The sequence below is a fragment of the Schistocerca americana genome, chromosome 4 (assembly GCF_021461395.2).
Source record: "Schistocerca americana isolate TAMUIC-IGC-003095 chromosome 4, iqSchAmer2.1, whole genome shotgun sequence".
Taxonomy (NCBI): Eukaryota; Metazoa; Arthropoda; class Insecta; order Orthoptera; family Acrididae; genus Schistocerca; species Schistocerca americana.
In genome coordinates, this window is record NC_060122.1 from 711,347,270 (window position 1) to 711,374,020 (window position 26,751).

At 38.1% G+C, this 26,751-nt stretch overlaps 1 protein-coding gene across 4 annotated transcripts in view; it reads right to left on the minus strand.

The window, feature by feature from the left end:
- Window positions 1-26,751, minus strand: part of LOC124613953 (hrp65 protein-like) — a 163,854-nt gene that overhangs the window by 95,271 nt on the left and 41,832 nt on the right. For 2 of the 4 annotated variants that reach the window (XM_047142725.1, XM_047142724.1), the window contains exons 6-11: window positions 23,270-23,378; window positions 20,206-20,392; window positions 18,995-19,185; window positions 18,180-18,291; window positions 12,316-12,341; window positions 2,053-2,860 (exon numbers count right to left, since the gene is read on the minus strand). In XM_047142725.1, the coding sequence (XP_046998681.1) occupies window positions 2,684-2,860; window positions 12,316-12,341; window positions 18,180-18,291; window positions 18,995-19,185; window positions 20,206-20,392; window positions 23,270-23,378 (802 nt within the window). In that variant the 3' untranslated portion in view covers window positions 2,053-2,683. Of the gene's footprint in view, window positions 1-2,052; window positions 2,861-12,315; window positions 12,342-18,179; window positions 18,292-18,994; window positions 19,186-20,205; window positions 20,393-23,269; window positions 23,379-26,751 lie in introns of those variants that run through there. The other 2 variants (XM_047142726.1, XR_006979662.1) reach the window with 2 other exon arrangements.

The following is a 26,751-nucleotide window of genomic DNA, read 5'->3' on the forward strand; positions in this document are numbered from 1 at the left end:
ACTGCACTCCTTTCAGCTTCATTTTCACATGCAGGAACAGTGCAAATTCACAAGCAGTAATGTCTGGACTGTACGGTGGGTGCTCCAGTAGTTTCAGTCCTGTACCCCACAAATCACCTTTCACAATGTTATACACATACTGAGATTGTCCCTTAAAAACTACTTTAACATCTCCTGGCACCATGGCACACATCACGTCACCTGCTGTTCCATCAGTCTATGCGGCACCCAGAGACAACAGTCTCTTTACTTGCAAATGATCATGGCAGAATCTAAAGAATTCCTAGAGCATTTGGCCCTAATGTATCCCTATCGGCTTTTAGGTCACTCTCCTACCTTTGTCTAGAATTTTCATCATAACATCTACATTTTTCCTCCATAACTGATGATCATGGCTTTCCCACCTCCTCCAGATTGACATTTCTTCTTTGGAATTTTCTGTACCAGTTGAATATAGTTGGACGATGTGAACACACAAATATTCATTTCTTTGAAGCACTGTTCCATGTTTAAACAACGTGCGAAGTTTCACCGCAAAATTGCCCAAATCTCACTTAGTGACGACAATGCTTCCCACTTCAAACTAACCCTGCTAGTGAATGACTGCACCCACGGACTTGGCAGGCAAGTATGAAGTATTCTCAGAACACAATTACAATAAGCCTCCCGTGACTTCTTGTAGTGTCATATTGCAAAACTTTACTAGTATGCTTTGTAAACAAACACTTTGAATATTCTCCATCTAGCAGTGTATTGCAGTGTGTGGTGAAACACCTAAAGCTTTTGTGTGTACTCTCTTTACATTAGATTACTTACTAAACTCCATATGGGGAAAAAGACACCCTCCTCAACTACCGACACTGATGTTCCTGCCCTCAGCACTGCTTCTTAACCAGTCCCTTAGAATTGCAACAACACTGCAGTGTTGCTACTTGAAATTATGCAAGTTGTTCTTGTGATCGCAATAAGGAATCTCATAAACCTAACTTCAATTGTCGGACTTACTTTCAACGTCTACACTATTATTTACATTTGTTTTTGCTGATTTAATTTATGGTTTAGAGGGTTAGGTAAACTGAGTACGTTATTTAGCGAAGTTCACGAATAAGACAATGGACGCAATGAAAAATAAAGTATTTTCATTGAAAATAGTGTTCATCCGTTACTAGTGCGATTAGTGCTTGGTCAAAGAGATGGCACAGAAGCAACTTGCATCGTACAGACTTTAAAAGGCTGCAATCTGTATAAAAGTCAACATTACAACTGTAATGTCACATAATGGCAAAGTAAAGCCAATGGTTTACAGACATCAATAAAGAGGACAACAGAGAACTGGTTGGAAAACATTACTGTAGACAGTTTCACCAGATTTGCTATCACAAAAACTGAAGATTTTTTGTATTGACCATTGTCAACATAAAGTAAGGTATTGCTTATAGGAAAACAGAAGCTACATTTTCTATCACAAAGATGTTGCACACAAGCACTTTCCAAAACAGGGTGCACTCTAAAGTAAAAGCTACTAATTGAAGTAAGCAATTTGTAGAGTAAGATTTTTTTATACGGTCTTCATTTTTCTGACTAAACATATCCAGATGGACTGGAATTGAAGTTTTTTATTTTCGCTACTTATAGATCCTGTTTTAAATCACATCAATATTTTAATTCTTTCCTACTACAGAGTAAGTCACTCTACAAAGTAATTTGAAAGAACATCTTTGTGTATTTAAGCTGTTAATACATTTAGGGAAACATGTATCCCCATTTGTCTGAATGCATTTTTGCTGGAAAGGGGCTGGTATATCCTAATGGAACCACCTACTTTCATTCCTCCGACATAGCTGCATAAGTGTGGGGATTTATTCTCATTATTCAGTCTACTAACTGACTACATACTGGAAAGGCTTTGACGCATTAAATCCCTGTATACTGTAAACGTTTGCAAATTTTTTGGTATCGAGTTTTAAAATACTTGAACCTCTCCACGAACAAGACAAGCAGATTTAGCGAATTAAATGGATCAGGAAAGGTGCGATAGCATCAATACAATAATTATTTATGGATTTACATTTATTAATAAAAAGTTTGTCAATAACATAATCATTACAAGACTATTCCTATTTAATCAGAACTGTTCTCAATCATACTTAAACTTAAAAAATCTATTTCATAATGAAATAAAAGAATCTACTGATTATACCACCAGTAGGATACTGAACGTTAATTTAAATCAGTGAATACAAATTTCCACGCTATTTTAAATGTGGATACTGATTCAATTTCAGGTTGAATTAAAGTTAATTTTGACAGCTCTGAACCCTTTCTTGACTAAATATTTCTCCAGAAGAAGAACGTCATCTAATAGAATTAGAAACATCCATGATTAACTTTTACTCATCAAATTAAGTTACCTATGAAATATTACACACTTTAAAAATGTGAAGCCACATTTCAGTTGTGAGAAATCTTCCCACTTCATAACATGACTGCAGCCATAAAACAGTACACACAGAAGTCATTTAACAAAGGGGAAGTAGCTCTATTGTGAAGCACGAAGTAGTGAATCTACTGTGTCTTTGTACTCTGACACCTTTTTGTCCAATTATTTCCCCTAAAGAATGGAATGTGCCACTGAAGAGTCAAGAAAGGGTTATGGAGCAATCCACTGTTGGAATCTATGTCCCTAGTAGCGCCGCCTTTTTGAGGGGTAGTCACCCCCCCTACGGTCAGCACCCCCAGGGCCCCAGCGGCTGCGGCTGCCTGCCGCAGGACCCCCCAAATCCTCCCTCAAGTCACCCCGGGCACCTTCACCGTAGCGACTTGCACCTCTGTCGTAAGCATCCATAAAAGCCTTTGGATCCTAAGTGTAAATATGACATTTCACAACAGGGTTTCGAACATCACGGAGCGTCCACCAGCACGGTTAGCACATAGAAAGAAATGAGAAAATTTTCTGTTAGATTCTTCATTAGGAAGATCCTCATTACCAAATTAATTCTAAGCCAAATTCAGAGTTACACGAATAACTTGTAAACAGCTGAACGGAAATTCAGACCAGAAAATTGCCAAACACAGAACTGTCACATACATCATGCTATTAGTGATACAAGAGAAGCTAATGCTTTATATGCCTAAAAGTCTGGACGGTAATTTGCATACAGCTGGTAAACTGAACAACAGAAACAATTGGAACACAAGAAATACAAACAGCAGCCGACTGGCCTGCTCCCGCGAGTGCAATATTGCATCTGCAAGTTCTTATGGAAGATTAACACTGTGGAATTACTGAAGAACTTCAACCAACAAGAAGTGTGATAAGGAAGGCATATCAAATTTAATGAAGCATCTTCAAAAAGAATGTAGTAATCTTCAAACTTCACTATTTTCAAATGCCTTGTGATTAACTTTCGAGTTGCTCTTTCACATCAACTGAGCTGCAAAATGTTAAATATCATGGCACTATAATGTCTAGTTTTATAAAACATTCTACGACAAATCATTAGTTAAGAAACACTTGTCCAACAACTGAAACGGTGTCATCATTGGGATGTAAACAGGAAACAAATATGTTCAACCCCCAATACCAACACTATTTACTAGGAGGTACAAAAATTCTTGTTCATGAGGTCAATGAGGTAGATTCCATGACCAAACATCCGATATCACATAACACAAAAACAAGAATTCAGATTCATATGCAGCTTTCAATAACGAAGCATTATGTAACTAATTAATGCCCTGAATAATAAATTTTCCATATAATTTACTTGTTGCATTTTAGTTTTCAAATATTATCAGGTAAAAAATTTACTTAAAATATACAGTCGTGATCAACCATAAAGGATATTTAAAGAGGCTGAAACGTCAGTTTACCATCTCGTTGTCAAAGTGGGTTTCAGTTTTAGTTAATTTTCATTTATTGTTGCAAATTTCATCTAGCACACAAAACTGAACACTTATATACCATCAGGTATAGTAACTGACAAACTTATATGTTAAATAATCATTTCCTCTTTGCACAAATGAACTCTCTTCATTGTGATATGCTGGTTTGCTCAAGACTACAGAACAAACACATGATACTGGCATAATTTTAGTCCGAGGAGAAAATTTAGTCTTACGACGTGCATAGAGTGCACAACAATAAATTTTCACTCGTTCACTGTAGACAAACATTCATTAAATTTGCAAAACCATTGCCCCCAATGATTCACCCCTCATCAATTCAAATATATTTCACAATAGGTTAGTAAAAATATTCCACTTTAGTGAGCTTTTTGGCGGGAAGGGAAAACCAATAGGTGAAATCTAATTTCATTAACAACAAATATATAGCAAGAATGTAAGTTATTCACCTCAACATTCTACAAGAAAAATGGTAGCACGAAGTTTCCTCATAGAATTTGGAAAATTTAGATAAATATAGTTTATCTGAAGCAAATTCTAATTCAAAATTATGAAGAAGTCAAATGCTAAGCATAATATATGTGACATCATAATAGTATTTGGCATTTCCTGGTCCCACAGAACTAAATGTTTCACAGTAAACTGATCATTCTGTGACAATATCTCTTAGGCAGAATTTTAAGCACAATAGATGTCTCAGAATGTTCAGCCACCAGCAAATATGTTTCAATACCAGTACAAAAATATATCACATTCATGTCATGCATGCCCAAATTTTTTCAACACACTCAAAGTTACACACCAACAACACAATGACATTCACTCACCAATGAATCATTTGCCATTAAACAAAAACACTGCAGAATTTGTATTACTATTGCCTGTCAAACTTAACTTTAGTTAAGCAGCGTTCAGATTTTTTACAGAAATATTTGGCCTACAATACAAAACCACAGCATTCAAAACTTGCTATAGAAATTAATACTTCAAGATAGCAGGAAAAACGGATTCTCTAAATATTGAAACAGTTTGGCAAGGTATAAGAACAAGTTAAGTTACCTTTCCACCAGAAAAGGTAACTTCCACATACTTTTACAATCCCACTCTGGTGAACTATAGATTTATACCATACCTTTCGAAACTTCTTTAGAAACTGTCTTTCATGCTCATTTTCGTACCACAAAGTGAGCAATGCTTAGAATGTTACTATTTCATTCAAAAACTTTCAAGCCAGGGCCTGAAGTACGTAATTTAATCATGCAGTTTACACAGCACTATTTTTGCAGGTGCCGTGTAACTACTGAATGTTCAGAAAAAGAAATGTTTAGGCAATATTTGAACTCAAGAATGGTCACATATTTTGTAAACTAACTGGATGTACAGTAGTTCCTGCAACTATCCTTTATTTTGAATCTGGATTAACTTCAATGTAAAAGCTGTAACGTACATGACATACACCTAAAAACATAAAACACCCAGAACAAGATCTCTTTACAAGTAAATAATACGGAAGAAACATGAAGTATACTTAAGATTATATTTCCCAAAATGTATTAATGTGGCACCGCAGCTGACATTTTCTACAGCCTAGGAATAATAATAATTACTGGCTTGAAGGTTCACATCACCATTTCTTTCATATTACTGAGGCACTGCTAAGCACTAACATTCCACCCACCATAAACAGCTACAAGAAAAACGAACTACAGTGATATCGCGCACCTGTAACACCATCATCTATGAACACGAATCAAATAGTGTTTCATTTAATCCAAAGCCTCAAAATGCTCAACACTATGGAACAAGACCCAAATTTCAATAACACTGGCTGCTACTCTGCCACTAAGTTGTTCGCAGAAGTTCCCAAATCCTTAACCACATACAGTGGTTCCCGATTTCATCTTTCTTTTACCTACTCTGATTTAGGCACCCCAAATATGGTATTTACAGACATTACCACAGGGTTCTATATATGTTCTAAGCCAATTACAACAGTTAAACAGAGCAGGTCAATGACCTAAGATATCTGCTGTGATACCATATACAAAGAGAAAAAGGCTTTAAAAAAAAAGACTGGAAGATTCAAGGACCACAATAGACATAACATGAAGACAGGCCTGCAAACGAACAAATCAACAATACAAAGGAAAAGCTGTGAGCTGCACTTGACTCAAGTGAGTTAACCTTTGTTTCACTAGATCAGCCATAATGCTACACTATAAACAGCAAGTCACCACTATACCAACAAATTCCAATTGCACTTTAGTTATCAACCTGAATTGGAGTTAAAGCATTCTAATGAGCAATATATTGAAAGGAAAACATACAAGAAATTAACTGAACAAAACAAATGGATTGGGTATCTGAACGATGATATTGAAAAAATCATGTTGAGAAAACCATCAACAATCTCTTTAAATTTTCTGGATGTCTCAATAGCCACAATTTAATGTAAAAACGTGTACCTACATTTTGGAAGTGGAGCCCTGCACACAGAAACAAGTAAACCCCCCCCCCCTTAAATTTGCATCTGACAACATGAAAAAGATGGCGTGATTTAGTTAGACTCAGGCAACATACAAAAGTGAACATATATGTAGCAGTGAATGTAGAGAAATGCAGCAGTGAATGCAGAGAACTTTACAGCAACACACTAAATAGTAGATAATAGGAAACAAAGCAGTAACTTTTTTACAAATTACTTTAGTATTTTTCTTTCCCTTTTCAGACTGCTGAGAACTATTTGAAGAAATTCAAATTAACTTATTCATGTATCCAGTTACTAATAAGCCAAAGTCACACACAACAGTAGTATTTTTAAATACTGGTAACCTTTAAAAGTCTTATATTAAACTGCTGACAAGTTTTTCAGCATCCCCTGTAACAGTCAATGGAAATTATTAGTCTTGGTGACTTGAGTACTGCAAATGTGGCAGCAGTTAATAGAGCGTTTTTAGTACTTCACTGTGTGTCAATTTGTAGAGCAAACAAAAGAAAATATTGCATGCTAATTATGGAACAACATTTCTTCAATTAACAAGACAATTTGTTTAACTCCTCTCTTTAGCGTAGAAATTTCTGAGCACTACACAGTAACATCTACTATTAACTTTTAGCTGAACATAGCACACTGAGGAAAAAATCCCATTTTAATACAGCACTGAGGTCTTGCTTAAAGGTTTAGCCAAAAACACATTGCACAGATACCAGTACGCCATACGATTTAAGGCTTGCAGTAACTGCAGTTCAAGTCAATTTTATAAGCTTCCAAAATTGTCATAAAATACAACAGTAGTTAAGTATAGTTATGCAGATATTTGAGAGAAAATATCACTAGTGATGGGTGTCTGCAGTAAGTACCAGCAAGGGGAATTTAAACCAACACTGACAAATTTTTCTCACTACAAAGATAAATTCTCCCAGAACATACAGAACTTTTATAATTGTTGTTTTTGCATAAATATTTAATTCAGAGGATTAACTCATGTTTAGTGTTAATTCTTAACTAATGACCAGTAAGCATACTCCAAAGCAAGACCAATGAAGCAGACTACCAACAGTGCAGTTATAACCAGGGAAGCAACAAAATTCAGGAAAACCTGGTTTCACTGTTACATCAATATAAACATTTCCTATGCTGCTTATATTGATCCTTGTTCTCACAATTCACGCCATGAACAGTCTATTTGTTGTTGGAAATCTAATAGTGCCATAACAGCACTATCAATATTCTTGAAAGCAATAATTCAACATAAATAATTACACTTCACGAAAGTCTAAATTTTGAGTGCAACTGTCAATTTTAACTATAGATAGAAATCTGTGTGGAACTGGATAACAACTCCACTACATATGCATCTGAAAACTGACTATAAAAATCCACATACTGCGAAAGTGCAAGTACAAAAACACCAGAAAGAATTCACTGTACACACTGGTGAATCATCTTAAGTGGTGTTGACCAAGACCATAAAATATGCTCAGAATCAAAATAATTTTTTCTATTAGACTGACAATAGCTACTTCTGTGTATATCTTTGACTAATTAGTTTTGCAGAGCAAATATCAAGCAGACAACAGTTTTACAGTCTTCTTATACAATGTGGTATGATTACTGTAAAAAACTGGTGATGCACAAGCCACTGAAATGCAAAGAAAAAGTTGTGCTGAATACGATTTATCTGAACAAAGACAACATTCTACACCTGTTCCCTTACATTTTACCACAGAGGGCATGTATGAATATATTTGCAAATAATGCAAGCAGGTATCTGGGATGATTATCTTGTAATTAACTTTCCAGACAGACCTGCACTAACTTAAGTTAGTTTTAATCTCACCCAGCAAAGTGTTTATAAAGAAAATGGTCCACTCTTAGAATGGAAGTGTAAATTACAAATATAATCTACTGACTGTTTTGGTCATTTCATTTAACTGTTTCTTGCTGGCTTGTAGAGCACATAATGGACATTACGTGCCACATACTTAATTTCACATCTAACAGGCTTGATCAACAGTATTGATATGGATAAGGTTATTGAATGACCAGTCTGTCGGCATGCACCGCAAGAGTGGGAGACACTACACTGACCTATTCCCACACCAACTGAAACCACATCACAGTAATAATGCATCCAACAGAATTGTGAAGCTATCTTCACAGAAACCAGGGTGACTGCAATAACAAACTTAAAAATCATGATTATATTATTAATCTAACAAACTGCCACAAACCACATGTCTTTTGTACCAAAGTACTCAGAAGATATCCCTGAACACCTGAAAGCTTGTCGAGTTCTGGAACAACAATACAGATTCCTGATTTAAATGACAACTTACATCAGCATTGCATTATAAATGATTTTCCTTGAAATTTTCACAGTCATAGCAGTATGTATTCACTCTTCTTTCTGACCCATTCAATGTCTCCTACATTACATTACACATAAAAAAATTAAAATCAACTTACAGATTTCATTTCACTAAATGACATAACCCGCAACTCATAGACCAAAAGCTGCACGATATCTTTAAGTTTAGCACACAGTTATATCCAGTATCAAACAAACTCAAACTTGGAATATCAACAATAGAAGGAAAAGGACGTTTCTACTTGCCATAAAGATGATATGTCAAGTTGCAGACAGGTGCAACAGAAATACTGTCACATTTAGCTTTCCACCAAAGCCTTCTTCACTACAGGACACACACACACACACACACACACACACACACACACACACACACACACACACAATCTCTGGCAGCTCAGATCAAAATACAACTGTCGTGTGGAACAGAAGCATTAATCTGGAGAGGGTGGTAAAGGGGAAGTGATAGCAGGATACAGGTGGGACAAGAAGAGCACTGTCTTGTGGCAGGTGCAGGGACTAGCTGCAAACAATGCAAGCATGACAAAACTGCTACCATCAGAAGCATCTGCAGGCTTTGGGGCAAGGAGTGGAGGAAGGTGGTGTGGGCAAGGACAGAGATCAGCAAAAGAGAGGAGCAGGGAAATGGAAGCGGTACAGAGAGAGAGAGAGAGAGAGAGAGAGAGTGTGTGTGTGTGTGTGTGTGTGTGTGTGTGTGTGTCTCCAATGAGGGTAATGGGTTTTAAGTGTGAATAGTGTGAAGGTGATACCACAAAGAGGTTGGAAACTTTGGAAGAGACTGTGGGGACAGTATTCTCATATACCAACAATTTTGTGAACCAAGAACATGATTTAAGGAAAACTCCAAAACCACCATCTATGCAGTTCAGGAAAGCTGGCTGGCCCAGGCTGTGATGCAGCCACTGAAATCAATGTTATGTTCAGCCACATGTTGTGCCACAGTGTGGTCCACTTTACTCTTTGCCACACTTTGGCAAAGGTCGTTCATCCTGGTGGACAGCTGGCTGTCGACACACCAATATAAAAGGCTGCACAATGATTGCAATGGAGCTAGTATATGGCATGGCTGATTTCACAGGTGACCCAGCCTCTGATCGGGTAGTATAATTCTGTATCTTCCACAGGGATATGATCCCTGTGGCAAGGGGTTGGGAGGGGCGTAATGATGGACTAGGATATTGTGGAGGTTGGGTGGGTGACAGGGATTGATCTTTGGTAGGATGTCCCTCATTTCAGGACATCACAATTGATAAAGACCTGACTAAGTATGTGGTTCAGTTCCACTCCATGGTGGTAGTGCATGACAAAGGGGACACTCCTTTGTAGCTGGTTCTTGTGGGAAAGGGGGGGGGGGGGGGGGGGGGGGGGAGATGTGAGAGCTAAGTGTGTGGGAAAAGTAACGGGAGATTTATTTGCAAACTAGACTAGAACATTCTTTGCTTACCCATCATCATGCCCTGAAATGAGGGACATCCTAAGAAAATATCCTCCCCATCCTTCTGAAAGATGTTTTCCATCACCCACCGTACCTCCCCAACATCTTAGTCCACCCCTACGCCAACCCCAACCCATTGCCACAGGGATCACATCCTGTGGAAGAACCAGGTGCAAGATTTGCCCAATCCAGTACTTCTTATACCTGTCCTATCCCAGGACTATCCTACCCCACCACTGGCTGGGTCATCTGTGAAAGCAACCATGTAACACCTGCACAGTTGCTACCATTGCACAGCTTCTCGTATTGATATGACTACCAACCAGCTGTCCACCAGGATGGAAAGCCTTATCAAAGTGTGGGCAAGAGCAAAGCAGATCACTGGTGGCACAACATGCAGCTGAACACAACACACACTATTTCAATGGCTTCTTACAGCACATCCTCTGCTCCCAAAATTATACTGGCCTAAACCTAGAGTAACATACTGTCCCCACACCCTCTACCCAAGTTTCTGCTCCCTTTGCGGCAACATCTCCACCCTACTCACACTTACAACCCCTCACCCTCATTGTATGATGCTCAATGCCAATGCACCCACCTGTCTTTCCATTATCCCACTCCTCTGCTTTCCCACAAGCCTCCTCTAACACTCAATGTTACACCTGGTGTTCACTTTGTCATTCCTCCATGCTCTTCCAGACAACACTCTCTCTCTCTCTCTCTCTCTCTCTCTCTCTCTATCTCTCTCTCTCTCTCCCTCTCTGTCTCTGTGTCTCCCCCCACCCATATCCTGCTATCCCTTCCCATTCCCACCCCTGCACACTGCTGCTTTAATTTCATGTGATAGTTTAATTCTGGTCCCAGATACTGCATATTGGGATCACAGGATGTGAAGCAGGCTTTGGCAGAAAAGTTACACATGTTCGTTGTGCCTGTCTAACTCATACGATGAGTAGCAATCTGTCCTTTTCCTTTTATTATTTACATCCAATATCAGGCATCTAACCACAGACTACCCCAGGAGCGACTACACGATCTACATCCATGACACTATTTGAATAAAATTTCATTGTTCCCACAATGTAGGATGATATTTTTCAAGTTTATTTAAATCACTGGTCTCTTGCAATACTAGTGCAACATACAAACTAACATGCCACCACACAAAATCCAATAAAATAAGTGGTGCCCCCCCCCCCCCAACCTCCTTCATTTAATGATACAGAAGAAGTGATTCAAAATAATGTAAGTGTACTGAATGTTTATAATTAGTTTTAAAACCTAGTTTTAAAACACGAGTTAAATTCAGAGCTGACCATTACACTACAAACTTTCAGCCACTATAAATAAAGCAACTCAATTTTAATGGACCTCTTGTATTTTGCAAACATAATAGTTAGAGCTGATGCACTATTACTCCTCTTCAGTGAGAGGTAATTTTTATTCTTATCAACAATCAAACACTAGTTTATGAACCCAGAACATCAATGTTGCTGCTCGCAATGAGCATTAATCAAAAGACACTAGTAAATTTAATGACCCTGTAGCCATTTACACTAAGTGTTTCAAACAAACTACATTAAACGTACGTTTTTTCTCGGGATTGTATTACTCAATGTCAATTCTGCTACATGTTGCCCATCACACTTGATTCTGCTACATGTTATTTATATTTTTGATATCTCAACCGACAATTAACAGCTAGCAAATGTCCCAAGGCAAAAAATTACATGTCCACCATTTTACACGAAACTTTTCTTTACAGCAGACACACAAGCCAAAACTGAGTGTTCAGTTACAGCAAAATCTGCCAGGAACTGTCCCTTTCAATAATGAACCGATATTTGAAAAACAGTATCTCCTCAACTGCTCATTACATAGTTACGGAATGATTGCTAGTATTATTTCAAAAACAAAGTAATGTTTGTGAGAAATGAAACAAACAACACACAACACACACCAATGTACTATTAGTATCCATTATCATTGTGATTAAAATTTTGGCAAACGGGTTTTGCCCTTTTCATTCATAGGCCAGTTATGAATAACAGTATTCTAGGAACTAATCTTAATACTCACCGGCGGGATGGTTCCTGCCTCAGCACCTGTGAACAAAACAGAGTATTAACTTATGTGCAAATCAATGGCTGAAATTAATTTAATACTACCACAAATTAATATTACCATTGACAAATGCAGTTTTCAGGTTTGTCTTGAGCTCAAAGAATCTGCCAAACTGAAGGAATTTTGTGACTACTATCCAGGAGACAAAATTTACACACTGCCACTTTTAATCCTATGATATGTTGTTGTGGTCTTCAGTCCTCAGACGGGTTTGATGCAGCTCTCCATGCTACTCTATCCTGTGCAAGCTTCTTCATCTCCCAGTACCTACTGCAGCCTACATCCTTCTGAATCTGCTTAGTGTATTCATCTCTCTGTTTCCCTCTACGATTTTTACCCTCCACGCTGCCCTCCAATACTAAATTGGTGATCCCTCGATGCCTCAGAACATGTCCTACCAACCAATTCCTCCTTCTAGTCAAGCTGCGCCATAAGCTCCTCTTCTCCCCAGTCCTATTCAATACCTCATTAGTTATGTGGTCTACCCATCTAATCTTCAGCATTCTTCTGTAGCACCGCATTTCGAAAGCGTCTATTCTCTTGTTGTCCAAACTATTTATCATCCACGTTTCACTTCCATACAAATACTTTCAGAAACAACTTCCCGACACAAATCTACACTCTATGTTAAATTTTTCTTCTTCAGAAATGCTTTCCTTGCCATTGCCAGTCTACATATTATATCCTCTATTTCGACCATCAGTTATTTTGCTCCCCAAATAGCAAAACTCCATTAAGTGTCTCATTTCCTAATCTAATTCCCTCAGCATCACCCGACTTAATTCGACTACATTCCATTATCCTCGTTTTGCTTTTGTTGATGTTCATCTTATATCCTCCTTTCAAGACAATGTCCATTCCGTTCAACTGCTCTTCCAAGTCTTTTGCTGTCTCTGACAGAATTACAATGTCACTGACGAACCTCAACGTTTTTATTTCTTCTCCATGGATTTTAATACCTACTCCGAATTTTTATTTTGTTTCCTTTACTGCTTGCTCGATATACAGATTGAATAACATCGGGGAGAGGCTACAACCCTGTCACTCCTTTCCCAACCACTGCTTCCCTTTCATGCCCCTCGACTCCTATAACTGCCATCTGCTTTCTGTACAAATTGTAAACAGCCCTTCGCTCCCTGTATTTTACCCCTGCCACCTATAGAATATGAATGAGTATTACAATCAACATTGTCAAAAGCTTTCTCTAAGTCTACAAATGCTAGAAACGTAGGATTGCCTTTCCTTAATCTAGCTTCTAAGGTAAGTCGTAGAGTCAGTATTGCCTCACGTGTTCCAACATTTCTACGGAACCCAAACTGATCTTCCCCGAGGTCGGCTTCTATCAGTTTTTCCATTCGTCTGTAAAGAATTCGCCTTAGTATTTTGCAGCTGTGACTAATTAAACTGATAGTTCGGTAATTTTCACATCTGTCAACACCTGCCTTCTTTGGGATTGGAATTATTATATTCTTCTTGAAGTCTGAGGGTATTTTGCCTGTCTCGTACATCTTGCTCAACAAATTTTAGAGTTTTGTCAGGACTGGCTCTCCCAAAGGCGTCAGTAGTTCTAATGGAATGTTGTCTACTCCCGCGGCCTTGTTTTGACTCAGGTCTTTCAGTGCTCTGTCAAACTCTTCACGCAGTATCGAATCTCCCATTTCATCTTCATCTTCATCTACATCCTCTTCCATTTCCATAATATTGTCCTCAAGTACATCGCCCTTGTATAGACCCTCTATATACTCCTTCCGCTTTTCTGCTTTCCCTTCTTTGCTTAGAACTGGGTTTTCATCTGAGCTCTTTATGTTCATACAAGTGGTTCTCTTATCTGCAAAGATCTCTAATTTTCCTGTAGGCAGTATCTATCTTACCCCTAGTGAGATAAGCCTCTACATCCTTACATTTGTCCTCTAGCCATCCCTGCTTAGCCATTTTGCACTTCCTGTCGATCTCATTTTTGAGGAGTCTGTATTCCTTTTTGCCTGCTTCATTTACTGCATTTTTATATTTTCTCCTTTTATCAATTAAATTCAATATTTCTTCTGTTACCCAAGGATTGGGTAATAGGGGTAATGCAGGAGTAGGTTTAATAATGAATAAAAAAAATAGGAGTGCGGGTTAGCTACTACAAACAGTATAGTGAGCGCATTATTCTGGCCAAGATAGACACAAAGCCCACACCTACTACAGTAGTACAAGTTTATATGCCAACTAGCTATGCAGATGATGATGAAATTGATGACGAGATAAAAGAAATTATTCAGGTAGTGAAGGGAGACGAAAATTTAATAGTCATGGGTGACTGGAATTCGTCAGTAGGAAAAGGGAGGGAAGGAAACATAGTAGGTGAATATGGATTGGGGGGAAGAAATGAAAGAGGAAGCCGCCTGGTAGAATTTTGCACAGAGCATAACTTAATCATAGCTAACACTTGGTTCAAGAATCATAAAAGAAGGTTGTATACCTGGAAGAATCCTGGAGATACTAAAAGGTATCAGATAGATTACATAATGGTAAGACAGAGATTTAGGAACCAGGTTTCAAATTGTAAGACATTTCCAGGGGCAGATGTGGACTGACCACAATCTATTGGTTATGAACTGCAGATTGAAACTGAAGAAACTGCAAAAAGGTGAGAATTTATGGAGATGGGACCTGGATAAACTGAAAGAACCAGAGGTTGTACAGAGTTTCAGGGAGAGCATAAGGGAACAATTGACAGGAATGGGGGAAAGAAATACAGTAGAAGAAGAATGGGTAGCTTTGAGGGATGAAGTAGTGAAGGCAGCAGAGGATCAAGTAGGTAAAAAGACGAGGGCTAATAGAAATCCTTGGGTAACAGAAGAAATATTGCATTTAATTGATGAAAGGAGAAAATATAAAAATGCAGTAAATGAAGCAGGCAAAAAGGAATACAAACGTCTCAAAAATGAGATCGACAGGAAGTGCAAAATGGCTAAGCAGGGATGGCTAGATGACAAATGTAAGGATGTAGAGGCTTGTCTCACTAGGGGTAAGATAGATACTGCCTACAGGAAAATTAAAGAGACCTTTGGAGAGAAGAGAACCACTTTTATGAATATCAAGAGCTCAGATGGAAACCCAGTTCTAAGCAAAGAAGGGAAGGCAGAAAGGTGGAAGGAGTATATAGAGGGTTTATACAAGGGCGATGTACTTGAGGACAATATTATGGAAATGGAAGAGGATGCAAATGAAGATGAAATGGGGGATACGATACTGCATGAGGAGTTTGACAGAGCACTGGAAAGACCTGAGTCGAAACAAGACCCCGGGAGTAGACAACATTCCATTAGAACTACTGACGGCCTTGGGAGAGCCAGTCCTGACAAAACTCTTCGATCAGGTGAGCAAGATGTATGAGACAGGTGAAATACCCTCAGATTTCAAGAAGAATATAATAATTCCAATCCCAAAGAAAGCAGGTTTTGACATATGTGAAAATTACCGAACTATCAGTTTAATAAGTCACAGCCGCAAAATACTAACGCGAATTCTTTACAGACGAATGGAAAAACTGGTAGAAGCGGACCTCGGGGAAGATCAGTTTGGATTCCGTAGAAATGTTGGAACACGTGAGGCAATACTAACCTTACGACTTATCTTAGAAGAAAGATTAAGAAAAGGCAAACCTACGTTTCTAGCATTTGTAGATTTAGAGAAAGCTTTTGACAATGTTGACTGGAATACTCTCTTTCATATTCTAAAGGTGGCAGGGGTAAAATACAGGGAGCGAAAGGCTATTTACAATTTGTACAGAAACCAGATGGCAGTTATAAGAGTCGAGGGGCACATAAGGGAAGCAGTGGTTGGGAAGGGAGTGAGACAGGGTTGTAGCCTCTCCCCGATGTTATTCAATCTGTATATCGAGCAAGCAGTGAAGGAAACAAAAGAAAAATTCGGAGTAGGTATTAAAAGCCATGGAGAAGAAATAAAAACGTTGAGGTTCGTCAGTGACATTGTAATTCTGTCAGAGACAGCAAAAGACTTGGAAGAGCAGTTGAACGGAATGGACAGTGTCTTGAAAGGAGGATATAAAATGAACGTCAACAAAAGCAAAACGAGGATAATGGAATGTAGTCCAATTAAATCGGGTGATGCTGAGGGGATTAGATTAGGAAATGAGACACTTAAAGTAGTAAAGGAGTTTTGCTATTTGGGGAGTAAAGTAACTGATGATTGTCGAAGAAGAGAGAATATAAAATGTAGACTGGCAATGGCAAGGAAATCGTTTCTGAAGAAGAGAAATTTGTTAACATCGAGTATAGATTTAAGTGTCAGGAAGTCGTTCCTGAAAGTATTTGTATGGAGTGTAGCCATGTATGGAAGTGAAACATGGACGATAAACAGCTTAGACAAGAAGAGAATAGAAGCTTTTGAAATGTGGTGCCACAGAAGAATGTTGAAGATTAGGTGGGTAGATCACGTAACTAATGAGGAGGTATTGAATAGGATTGGGGAGAAGAGAAGTTTGTGGCACAACTTGACTAGAAGAAGGGATCGGTTGGTAGGACATGTTTTGAGGCATCAAGGGATTACAAATTCAGCATCGGAGGGCAGCGTGGAGGGTAAAAATCGTGGAGGGAGACCAAGAGATCAATACACTAAGCAGATTCAGAAGGATGTAGGTTGCAGTAGGTACTGGGAGATGAAGCTTGCACAGGATAGAGTAGCATGGAGAGCTGCATCAAACCAGTCTCAGGACTGAAGACCACAACAACAACAACCCAAGGATTTCTATTAGCCGTGGTCTTTTTACCTACTTGATCCTCTGCTACCTTCACTGCTTCATCCCTCAGAGCTACCCATTCTTCTACTGTATTTCTTCCCACATTCCTTTCAATTGTTCCCTTATGCTCTCCCTGAAACTCTACAACCTCTGGTTCTTTCAGTTTATCCAAGTATCATCTCCTTAAATTCCCACCTTTTTGCAATTTCTTCAGTTTTAATCTACAGTTCATAACCAATAGATTGTGGTCAGAGTCCACATCTGCCCCTGGAAATGTCTTACAATTTAAAACCTGGTTCGTAAATCTCTGTCTTACCATTATATAATCTATCTGATACCTTTTATTATCTCCAGGGTTCTTCTATGTATACAACCTTCTTTCATGATACTTGAACCAAGTGTTAGCTATGATTAAGTTATGCTCTGCGCAAAATTCTACCGGACGGCTTCCTCTTTCATTTCTTAGCCCCAATCCATATTCACCTACTATGTTTCCTTCTCTCCCTTTTCCTATGCTTCAATTCCAGTCACCCATGACTATTAAATTTTCGTCTCCCTTCACTATTTGAATAATTTCTTTTATCTCCTCATAAATTTCATCAATTTCTTCGTCATCTGCAGAGCTAGTTGGCATATAAACTTGTACAACTGTAGTAATCCTATGATATACCATCAAACTAATTCTTTGGGTAGTGGTGGAAGGACAGAATTCTTGACAAACTTAAGTTTAAGGACTACCTCAATAATAAGAATATGGTAAAGTACACTGTTTGCCTGCAGATTTCAGTTCCTTGCAGCCTATCTCACTTTTCTTACTTGAAATTATAAGGAAATCCAATGTAATCATCATTCAAGGAAGTAGGTTTCTGCCATAACCGTGCACAAAGCATAATTAAAGAACATTTTCTGGGAATATGAGAACTGTCAATATTTTTGTTAACGTAAAAATCACATATATGCACATCTCTTTATTAGCAGTAACTTTTACACCCACACACACAAAAATTCACGATTTTAATCTAAAATTTTCCAACCACAGGTCTGGCAGAATCAGACATACTTCACAACTTACCAACTGCATCATAATCACGAATGACTGGATCGGCAGCTGCTGCATCATAGTCTGTAGGATTGGCTCTCAATGCCTGTTCTTGCTGTTCCAGGAGACTGTTTAACTGATGCGCCTGAAATGACAATACGATTATTGTCAATTATCTGCATGCGGCCTTGACAAGAGAAACAGCATACTTATTTTTGAGAAATTATGCACAAATTTGCAACCAATCCTTGAGAAATTTAATAAGCGCTGTATTAACACTGACTTTAATGACTATGTTGATTTATGTACAGAGTTGACAATTCAACATTATCAAATCAATAAGGCGAGAAACTGAGTAACAATTGACATCATGGGTACCACTGTATGAACACAAAGCAACTTGCTATTTATTAATGCTAATTTTTCAGCACTACCACAGTAAATTTGTCCAATATTTATTCCATAGGTTCATTGGAAAGAATCAACGTCTCTACCCACCAACACTGTAAACCATAAAATACCAGGACCTTTTTGTAACCAGAAAGTTGCATCAACGCACATACTAAAAATTTAAAACTCTTAATGTCCACATCCAGAACACTGAACAAAGATGAGGCAAATTTACATACAATTACACTTAATTTTGATTCATTACCAGATGAAATCATACTTTGTTTACATTCAGTTTGGCCACTGGTAAAATATATTTTACAGAAGGAGCTGTGAACATATGCTTTGCTGCACATATGTGAAATTTAATCCAATAATGTCCTGTGGCTACAATTTCTAAGAAAGTAAATAATATTCGTGTGCAGAAAAATGTTAACTAACATTTTGCACTAACTTACCTGCATGAAGAGATTGTTCTCTTGTTGTCTTCTGCGAAGTTCTTCTTCTTGGTGATGCATTCGATGCTGCATTTCTTCCTGTTGGCGACGCATACGCTCTTCCATCTGCAGGCGCTGCTCTTCCACCTGCCGTTCCTTCATTTCCCACTCCTGTTTCTGTCGTTCACGGTCTAATTCACGCTGCCGCAGTTCTGTAAAAGCACAAATATTACACTGCATCCCCCCCTCCCCAGTACAAAATTCCTTTGCTCACAAAATCAATTTTACACAATGATTACTTAACCATTTGTTCTCCAATACTATCTGCTGAATGTGTTGTCATTTTAATTTTGAACAATATATCTAAAAACAGAGATGATGTGACTTACCGAACGAAAGTGCTGGCAGGTCGATAGACACACAAACAAACAAACACAAACGTACACATGAAATTCAAGCTTTCGCAACAAACTGTTGCCTCATCAGGAAAGAGGGAAGGAGAGGGAAAGACGAAAGGATGTGGGTTTTAAGGGAGAGGGTAATGAGTCATTCCAATCCCGGGAGCGGAAAGACTTACCTTAGGGGGAAAAAAAGGTGTATACACACACACACACACACACACACACACACACACATCCATCCGCACATACCGTGTGTGTGTGTGTGTGTGTGTGGGTGTGTGGGTATGGGCGCGCGCATACCCCCTTTTTTCCCCCCCCTAAGGTAAGTCTCTCCGCTCCCGGGATTGGAATGACTCCTTATCCTCTCCCTTAAAACACACATCCTTTCGTCTTCCCCCTCCTTCCCTCTTTCCTGATGAGCTTGAATTTCATGTGTGTGTGTGCCTATCGACCTGCCAGCACTTTCGTTCGGTAAGTCACATCATCTGTGTTTTAGATATATTTTTCCCACATGGAATGTTTCCCTCTATTATATTCATATCATTAATTTTGAACAATGATATAAATATGGCATACAGAACAGCAGCAATATTTTTGAATGTTTCTAAACTATTTCTTTTTACAACAATTATGTGCTGCCTGCACCAAGCAAAAGTAAGAATTTCTTAAGCACTACGAATGAAATAAGATTTTAAAATTTCCTGCTACATTACATAGTTCTCAGAGAAAGAGCTTTTGTATGTACAATAAAACCCAGTATTCTAGTTCACAACCGGCTATCAATTAAGCAAACAAGCCAAGTACTGATAGAATGCTATTATAGCTACTTACGTTCACGCAGCATCTCTGTCTCGTGTTCATAGCGAGCATATTCCATTTGAGCTTCAAGTTTTTCTTCTTCCATCTTCATTTCACGGCGCAAGGAATCTTCCTTTTGTTTGTGCAAGTCATACAGTTGCTTCCAACGTGTACCATACTCATACTCAAAGCTTCCTGGTGTTGCAAAACGTGGTCCCACCTACAAATAACTCAGCTTTAAAGTTCAGCCTGTTTAAGCACACTACAGGGAAAATTTGACTGGTTTATAATTCTCATCGTCATTGTTGCGGACATCTTTCTACTTGAAGTCTGCCAAGCAAGGCAATTTCAGTAAAGTACCGTATTCACCCGAGTACAAGATGACAACCCCATTTACGATTTTTCTTGGGAAAAATTATTTTTAACATATTCTGACTAATCAAAACCACAAACTGTTTTACTGACAAAGAGGCTGCCAAAAAATTTAATACCATACCTAATCTAAATCTATCATATTTGTTGACTGACTACATTTTGATAATACAAAGAGAAAAACGAAAAAGGGTTTGCTTTAATTTGTGGACTGTTTTCTACCATTTTGATTTACCAACCCTATCATCTATGGCATCCATCCTAACATCACAGCTGTGAAATTTTTATCTCCTTTTTCACAAATATTTGCCTGTTTCTTCCAAATATATTGCAATTTATAAGGTTGTGGTTACCGAGGGACCTAACACCACATATCTACTTTCACTTTGATAACGAATTGAGAATATTACCATGTTTCTTGCATACAAACATATCTGCCTGCCACTGACTGTAGAACCAGCAGCTGACACACACCCTTTTCATTTCTGTCAATATTGCAGCACAAAAAAAGAATGCGACCCGAGCCCTTGCTAAACTCACAGTCTCCTGCAGAAATTAATACTTCTGTTGAGTATTTGTCCAATTTTGAAGTCAATTCCCAATACTTATGCATAGAGGAAAACAGCAGTTTAAATGTGCTAGATGTTCTAAAAAAAAACGAAGTCTGCAGTATGGATTTCCATGGTCGATATCATGACAACTTGTTGCCTGCCCGTGACCCCTACCCACTCTTATCTAGTTCTCAGCAGAACTGGTATCACTGTTCCTCTTTCAAGCCTTTCTTAGTGCTGTGCTTCAGCAGCTGTGAAATATCTTCTAAAATTGAACTCATAAGAAACAGCAGCAGATAATACATAAATAAAAGCTAGCAATCCAACACGATTCAGTCCAATTCTTGAACTTTCGCTCGTCCCACACTCTACAATGTCTGTTAGTACTATCCCCACAACGTGACTTAGCACGGCAATTGACAACAATTACAGTCAATATAATGTAATCGGATAGATAAAAAAACTACTCAGCAAGTGGCAGCAGGAGAACACACCTATTTTTAAGTAAAGGATTTTACACATGCAAGCTTTCGGAACCAGTGGCTCCTCATGCGGGCAGAAGGGTTGAAGGAGAAGGAAGAGGTTTAGGTGAAGTGTTGGAGTTCAGGAAAGTCACAAAACCCCAGGTCACAGGAGACTTACCGGACTGTTAAGTCTCCCTTGGCCCAGGGTTCTGGTTGACTATTACGAAATCTACCACTTTCCCCAAAGCTATCTTGTCTTTTTCCTTTTCCCTTCAATCCTTCTGCCAGAAGGAGACTGCATACGTAAACTCTTTCTTATGTGTGTGTTGTTCTGCCGTCACTTTGCGAGTAGATTTATCATCTATCCAATTACATTATATTGTCAAAAATTTATTATTTTAATCATTTTACAGATTTTCTCATTTGTAGCCCACACATTAAATTATTTCAGTTTCACAATCAAACAACATATTGATCTGGATTCGCAATGAAATAACGTTATTTGAAGGAAAACATTTCCACTTTTGATTGTCACCTTTACTTAAAAATAGAATCAATTTTTTACTGCACACCTGTCCAAATACAATTACAGAGTTTTTAAGACGATAGCATCCTCATGGGTTTCACAAAATTGTCAAATTTTAAGCAGAGCAATAGACTACTGTTGTGGCTAGTTCTATCACTTTATTGTTAAAGCAATGTCCATACCGTATCGAGCATTTTGGCGTATTGGGAAATCCTGAGCCATTCGAATGCAAGAATAGTTTGCTCACCCTTCCCTTCAGAATTCCTCAAAATCAATCTGCACATTAGCTCAATAGCCAAAGCTGCATCTGCAAATTTGATGCTACACCTATATGCTATATTAAAAACCAAAAGTGTTAGCTTCAGTTGCAATAGTTGAGTCTGAATATGACACTGTAAATTTCGAACAACAAATTTAGGAAAAAACGTCTCCTTATAATCAGGTAAATACAGTACATACATTTACCACCAAAAAATATGACATCTCACAATAAAACTGGCGGCTACATTTGGTAACAAATTAACACTCTCTTAAGACTTATTTATGTACTAGGGAAAGGATTTCTAATAGTTTGACCTACTTTCTTCCTTAAATGGCAGTATTTACATGACAAATTTTGAATTTAGACACACTGGCCAGTTCCAGAAAGAGGTTTTCATCTCAAAACCAAAATTTCTCAAATTTTAGCTAAGTTGAAAATTCAACAGTGTATGCAAAGCACTTATATTAAGTGTGTAGCTAAAAATAATTTCCCCATTAACCTACATGACAGACCTTAATATTTCTGTGCAGCTTCACATTACATTATATACTATTTTTCGCAAGTCCTTGTACAGTTTTAATTTCTTGTAGGTAACCAATATTTATACAATATAAAATCAATCTTGCAAAATTCTGAAGAAAAGACTAAAATGATGTTCAGACTTAAGATAATATCATTAGTAACACCCTATGTCTGAACGGAGGCAATTATTTTTACAAGAGTGGACAACAATTAAAAAGAACCCGTATATTACCAAAAAATATCACAGGGCTCAATCTGACTCCACAAGTGAACTATCAGATATTTGTATTGGCCACAGAATTGATAAGAAGGGTTGAACTAATAACAAGGAACTTCTACTATAGTATTTAAATGTTGCACCAAGGTGTCACTAATATCCTTAAAGCTAAAGCACACTCACTTCTCTCATCTTGTAGTACTCTGGGTTCTTCTTAGGCAGATTTTTCTCCTGATAGCCATCCGTGTCATCTAATGGTTCATATGGTTCGATAACAACAGGACGCAAAGACCTGCAAGTCACAGAATATAATGATTTTTCATGTTAATCTATCACTACAGTAAAAACAGTAACGAAACAATGAAAAATGTGAACACGTTTAGAACAAGGAAACCTTTAAAACTTAACACCAATGTAACTTAAATGAATCAACTCTGGACCTGCACATTTAATGAAACAAATCTGAAATACAATTTCCGTACTAGTAAGGACATATGAATTTTAGCATGTGTACTTAAGACTGTATCCATGCCATCTATTGGCATGTCAAAGGTTTGACAAAATAGGGGTAATAGAAGTGATGGACTGAGGCTTGACACCAAGATTTCACAACATATAATGTAATTTGTTTAAGCCATATCAATTCAGTAGTACAGACTTTCATTCACACTCAGACTAAGGATTAAGTAAATAGGCCCATATTTTTGTTTGCTTTTGACTAAATTTCTTGATAAAGGTCTTCAAAGACTACACCCAAAGCAACATTCTTATTGTACATCATATAGCTTTTTTTTTATTTTACAGATAATTCTCTTTTCACAAAAAGAAGAAACTGCAGGCAGTTAACCAATAATATTCCATTGTTTTTCAATCGGTTTTGGAATGACAATATTCCATCTTCTGGCATACACTGTAATAATGTTCACTCTGCAACTATGGCTGTTAGGCCGAGTAAGAGAATATTTACGAGTTCCTGGAAGTTTCAAGATTTAGGATTTTGTCCAGGTAAAGTGGGAATTTGCTTTCAAATACATCACATGAAATAATGGGTTGCTGAAACTTCAGGTTCCAATGGTTTTAACACAAAACTACCACCTCAAAACAACTACTTTTTTCTCAATTTGTTCCTGTATCCACTGGTTACTATGATAAAGGTTAATTTTGTAAAACTGAAATAAGTTTCTCATATTGTTTGGACACAGAGTTAAAGAAAACAAGAATGTTGCTAATTCCAGGTCAGATTTGACCATGCATTTGAATGATAATCAAAATGAGTTACGGCTGGTTAATAAAAATTTGGTAATCTCTCATGAAATTATTGATGAACATACAGATTTGTACTACAGAAATATTTTAGCTTATTATATATTTCAGGATACTGCTTCAGTTAAGTTTCTGCAATTTTTTGTTTGGATCATTTCCTCTTAACCATAGTATTGTTAACTTTAAGAAATTGGATAATGTGGTGGTTACTAATCATTGTGTTTCATATCCAAGATCTATACGTTCTTTTACTGCCTAGTGTTTTCCAACACACTATTTGGTTCTCCCACTCACAGCAGCAACTTCCCAACTACCTACCACAGCTGCATGAAAACCACATTTTAGTGTCACACAGCATGCCATCTTGCTGGTCTCTCTCTCAGCAGTTTACAATTTTCCTGTCACTACAGCCAGACAAGTTAGATTAGCTGCTGTCACTTTCCTATGTAAGTGTCTTTGACATATTGTGTAGTCTGTTTCATACACACCTCAACAAAAGTTTGGAATATCAAGAGTTTAAAACAATGCCTTCTTTTAGTATGCCCACTGACACTTGTCAACACCTTAACAAAATGCACACACAATTCCTTCAGAAAACCAGCAGTTTTCGTTAGTCACAAAAAAATCATTACTAAACAAAGTAGGGTCTCTTCTGGGTGAAGACCTTGGAAAAACAGTGAAATCTGTATATCATCATCCTCATCCTCTGGTAGTGAGTATATCCTCTCCATACATGGAAGAGTTCTTCCGCTCTGAGGCATGCTCTGGATAATACAGTCATGTTTATCTTAGGGTATAAGGTGCAATGACCACCATCAACAGGTCCCATGCATGCTCAATTGCATGCACTGGTCAATGCATTCCACTGATGTTGCATCTTTGAAGATACAAAAACTTTGGCTTGGCATAGACTAAGACGAAGTCGTCACGATTTCACATATCTAGGGCCTTGAGATTATTTATATGATTTCTGAGGTATAAGGGACCAGTCAAAATGCCACAGATGTGAATTAGAGGGGCCTGCCAGCCCATCTTTATTGCTGCCCACAAAATTCACTTCCAACTGCAAATAGATGAGCTTCCTGAACATATCTGTATTCCTGGTGTATTTGTAGCCTAGCACTTTTTCAAACCCTAACATGTCTAGGTCTAGTCGCAAAACAATCCTGGTCTCATCAGCAAACATGACATTACTCCTTTCTGCAATGGTCCAATGTTGATGTGAGAGAGCCCAGCTCTTTTGACTGAAGCCATTCCATTGGTTCATCGCAAAACTTCTCATTGTTGTTCTTGGATGGAAACCACCCTGATGCTATCTTCTGCGTACTGTTTGGTCTGAGGCATGAATCCCTGTTGCCCAAGAGAAGTCATTTTCAATATTTCTGGCAGTTGACATTGGGCCCCTGCAACCTGACATTTGGAGGAAACAATCCTGCATTGGTGTTGTCATAGGAAAATGAGCCTGCAAGGTCTGTCGTTCACACTTCCCGTATCTGTACTTTTTCCACACCACTTTTGAGTGACATGTAACTGACAGGCTATATCTTGCTGTTTATGACCTACCACCAACTATCCTGACAAAGCGTCAGGCCTTTATGTACCACATTACTGCAGTGCTTGCTTTGCATTGTTGCAGTGGTGATATGTTCAGATGACTGGGAAACAGCCACAAACCATGCCAGTACATGGGCTCTAACTGGATAACAAATGACCTACCTAGATCAGACTAGTGTCCGACTACAATTTACAATAGTATTAGTAAGTTTAGTTGAGCTGTGTATTTTAATGAGCAAGGTTGGTGGCTCACGAGACACACAGATGTAAATAGCCATGTATTTTAATGACCGAGGTCGGTAGCTCAGGACATGCACAGATGTCTATGGCACTGTAGGAAATCCCAAACAGCGAGCATATACACAACCACAGCATTTGGGGGACAGTGGAGCAGGATGTAAACACACATCCATAACAACGAAACAGTGAGGGCGAGTCAAATGAAAACCTTAAATTTGTAACAACAAATTGAAATTTCGTGCCGTTGTCCTGTAAGTTGGTAAGCGTGCTACAGTGTGCAGAATGGCCTATAGGTGGCAGCATAGTGCAGATACATACCGTCGCAGTATCATAAAGGCATCACTTATTACCAAATTATATTTCACAACAGGTTTTGAAAGATAAAGCTGTTGTGTTACATCCTTTAAAAAACTGCAGAATCTGCTGTTTAGAAACTAATTAACAGAAGTTTTTATTATATCATTTCTGTACAGAAGTTTGTAATTTGGGAATAAGGACAATGCTATAACTAACTGCTATGGAAGTAAAGTTTCCATTACATCACTTCCACATCAGTAACTGCTTGAAACGAATGACTGGAGGGGGGAGGGGAAACAAGTAACAGCGTG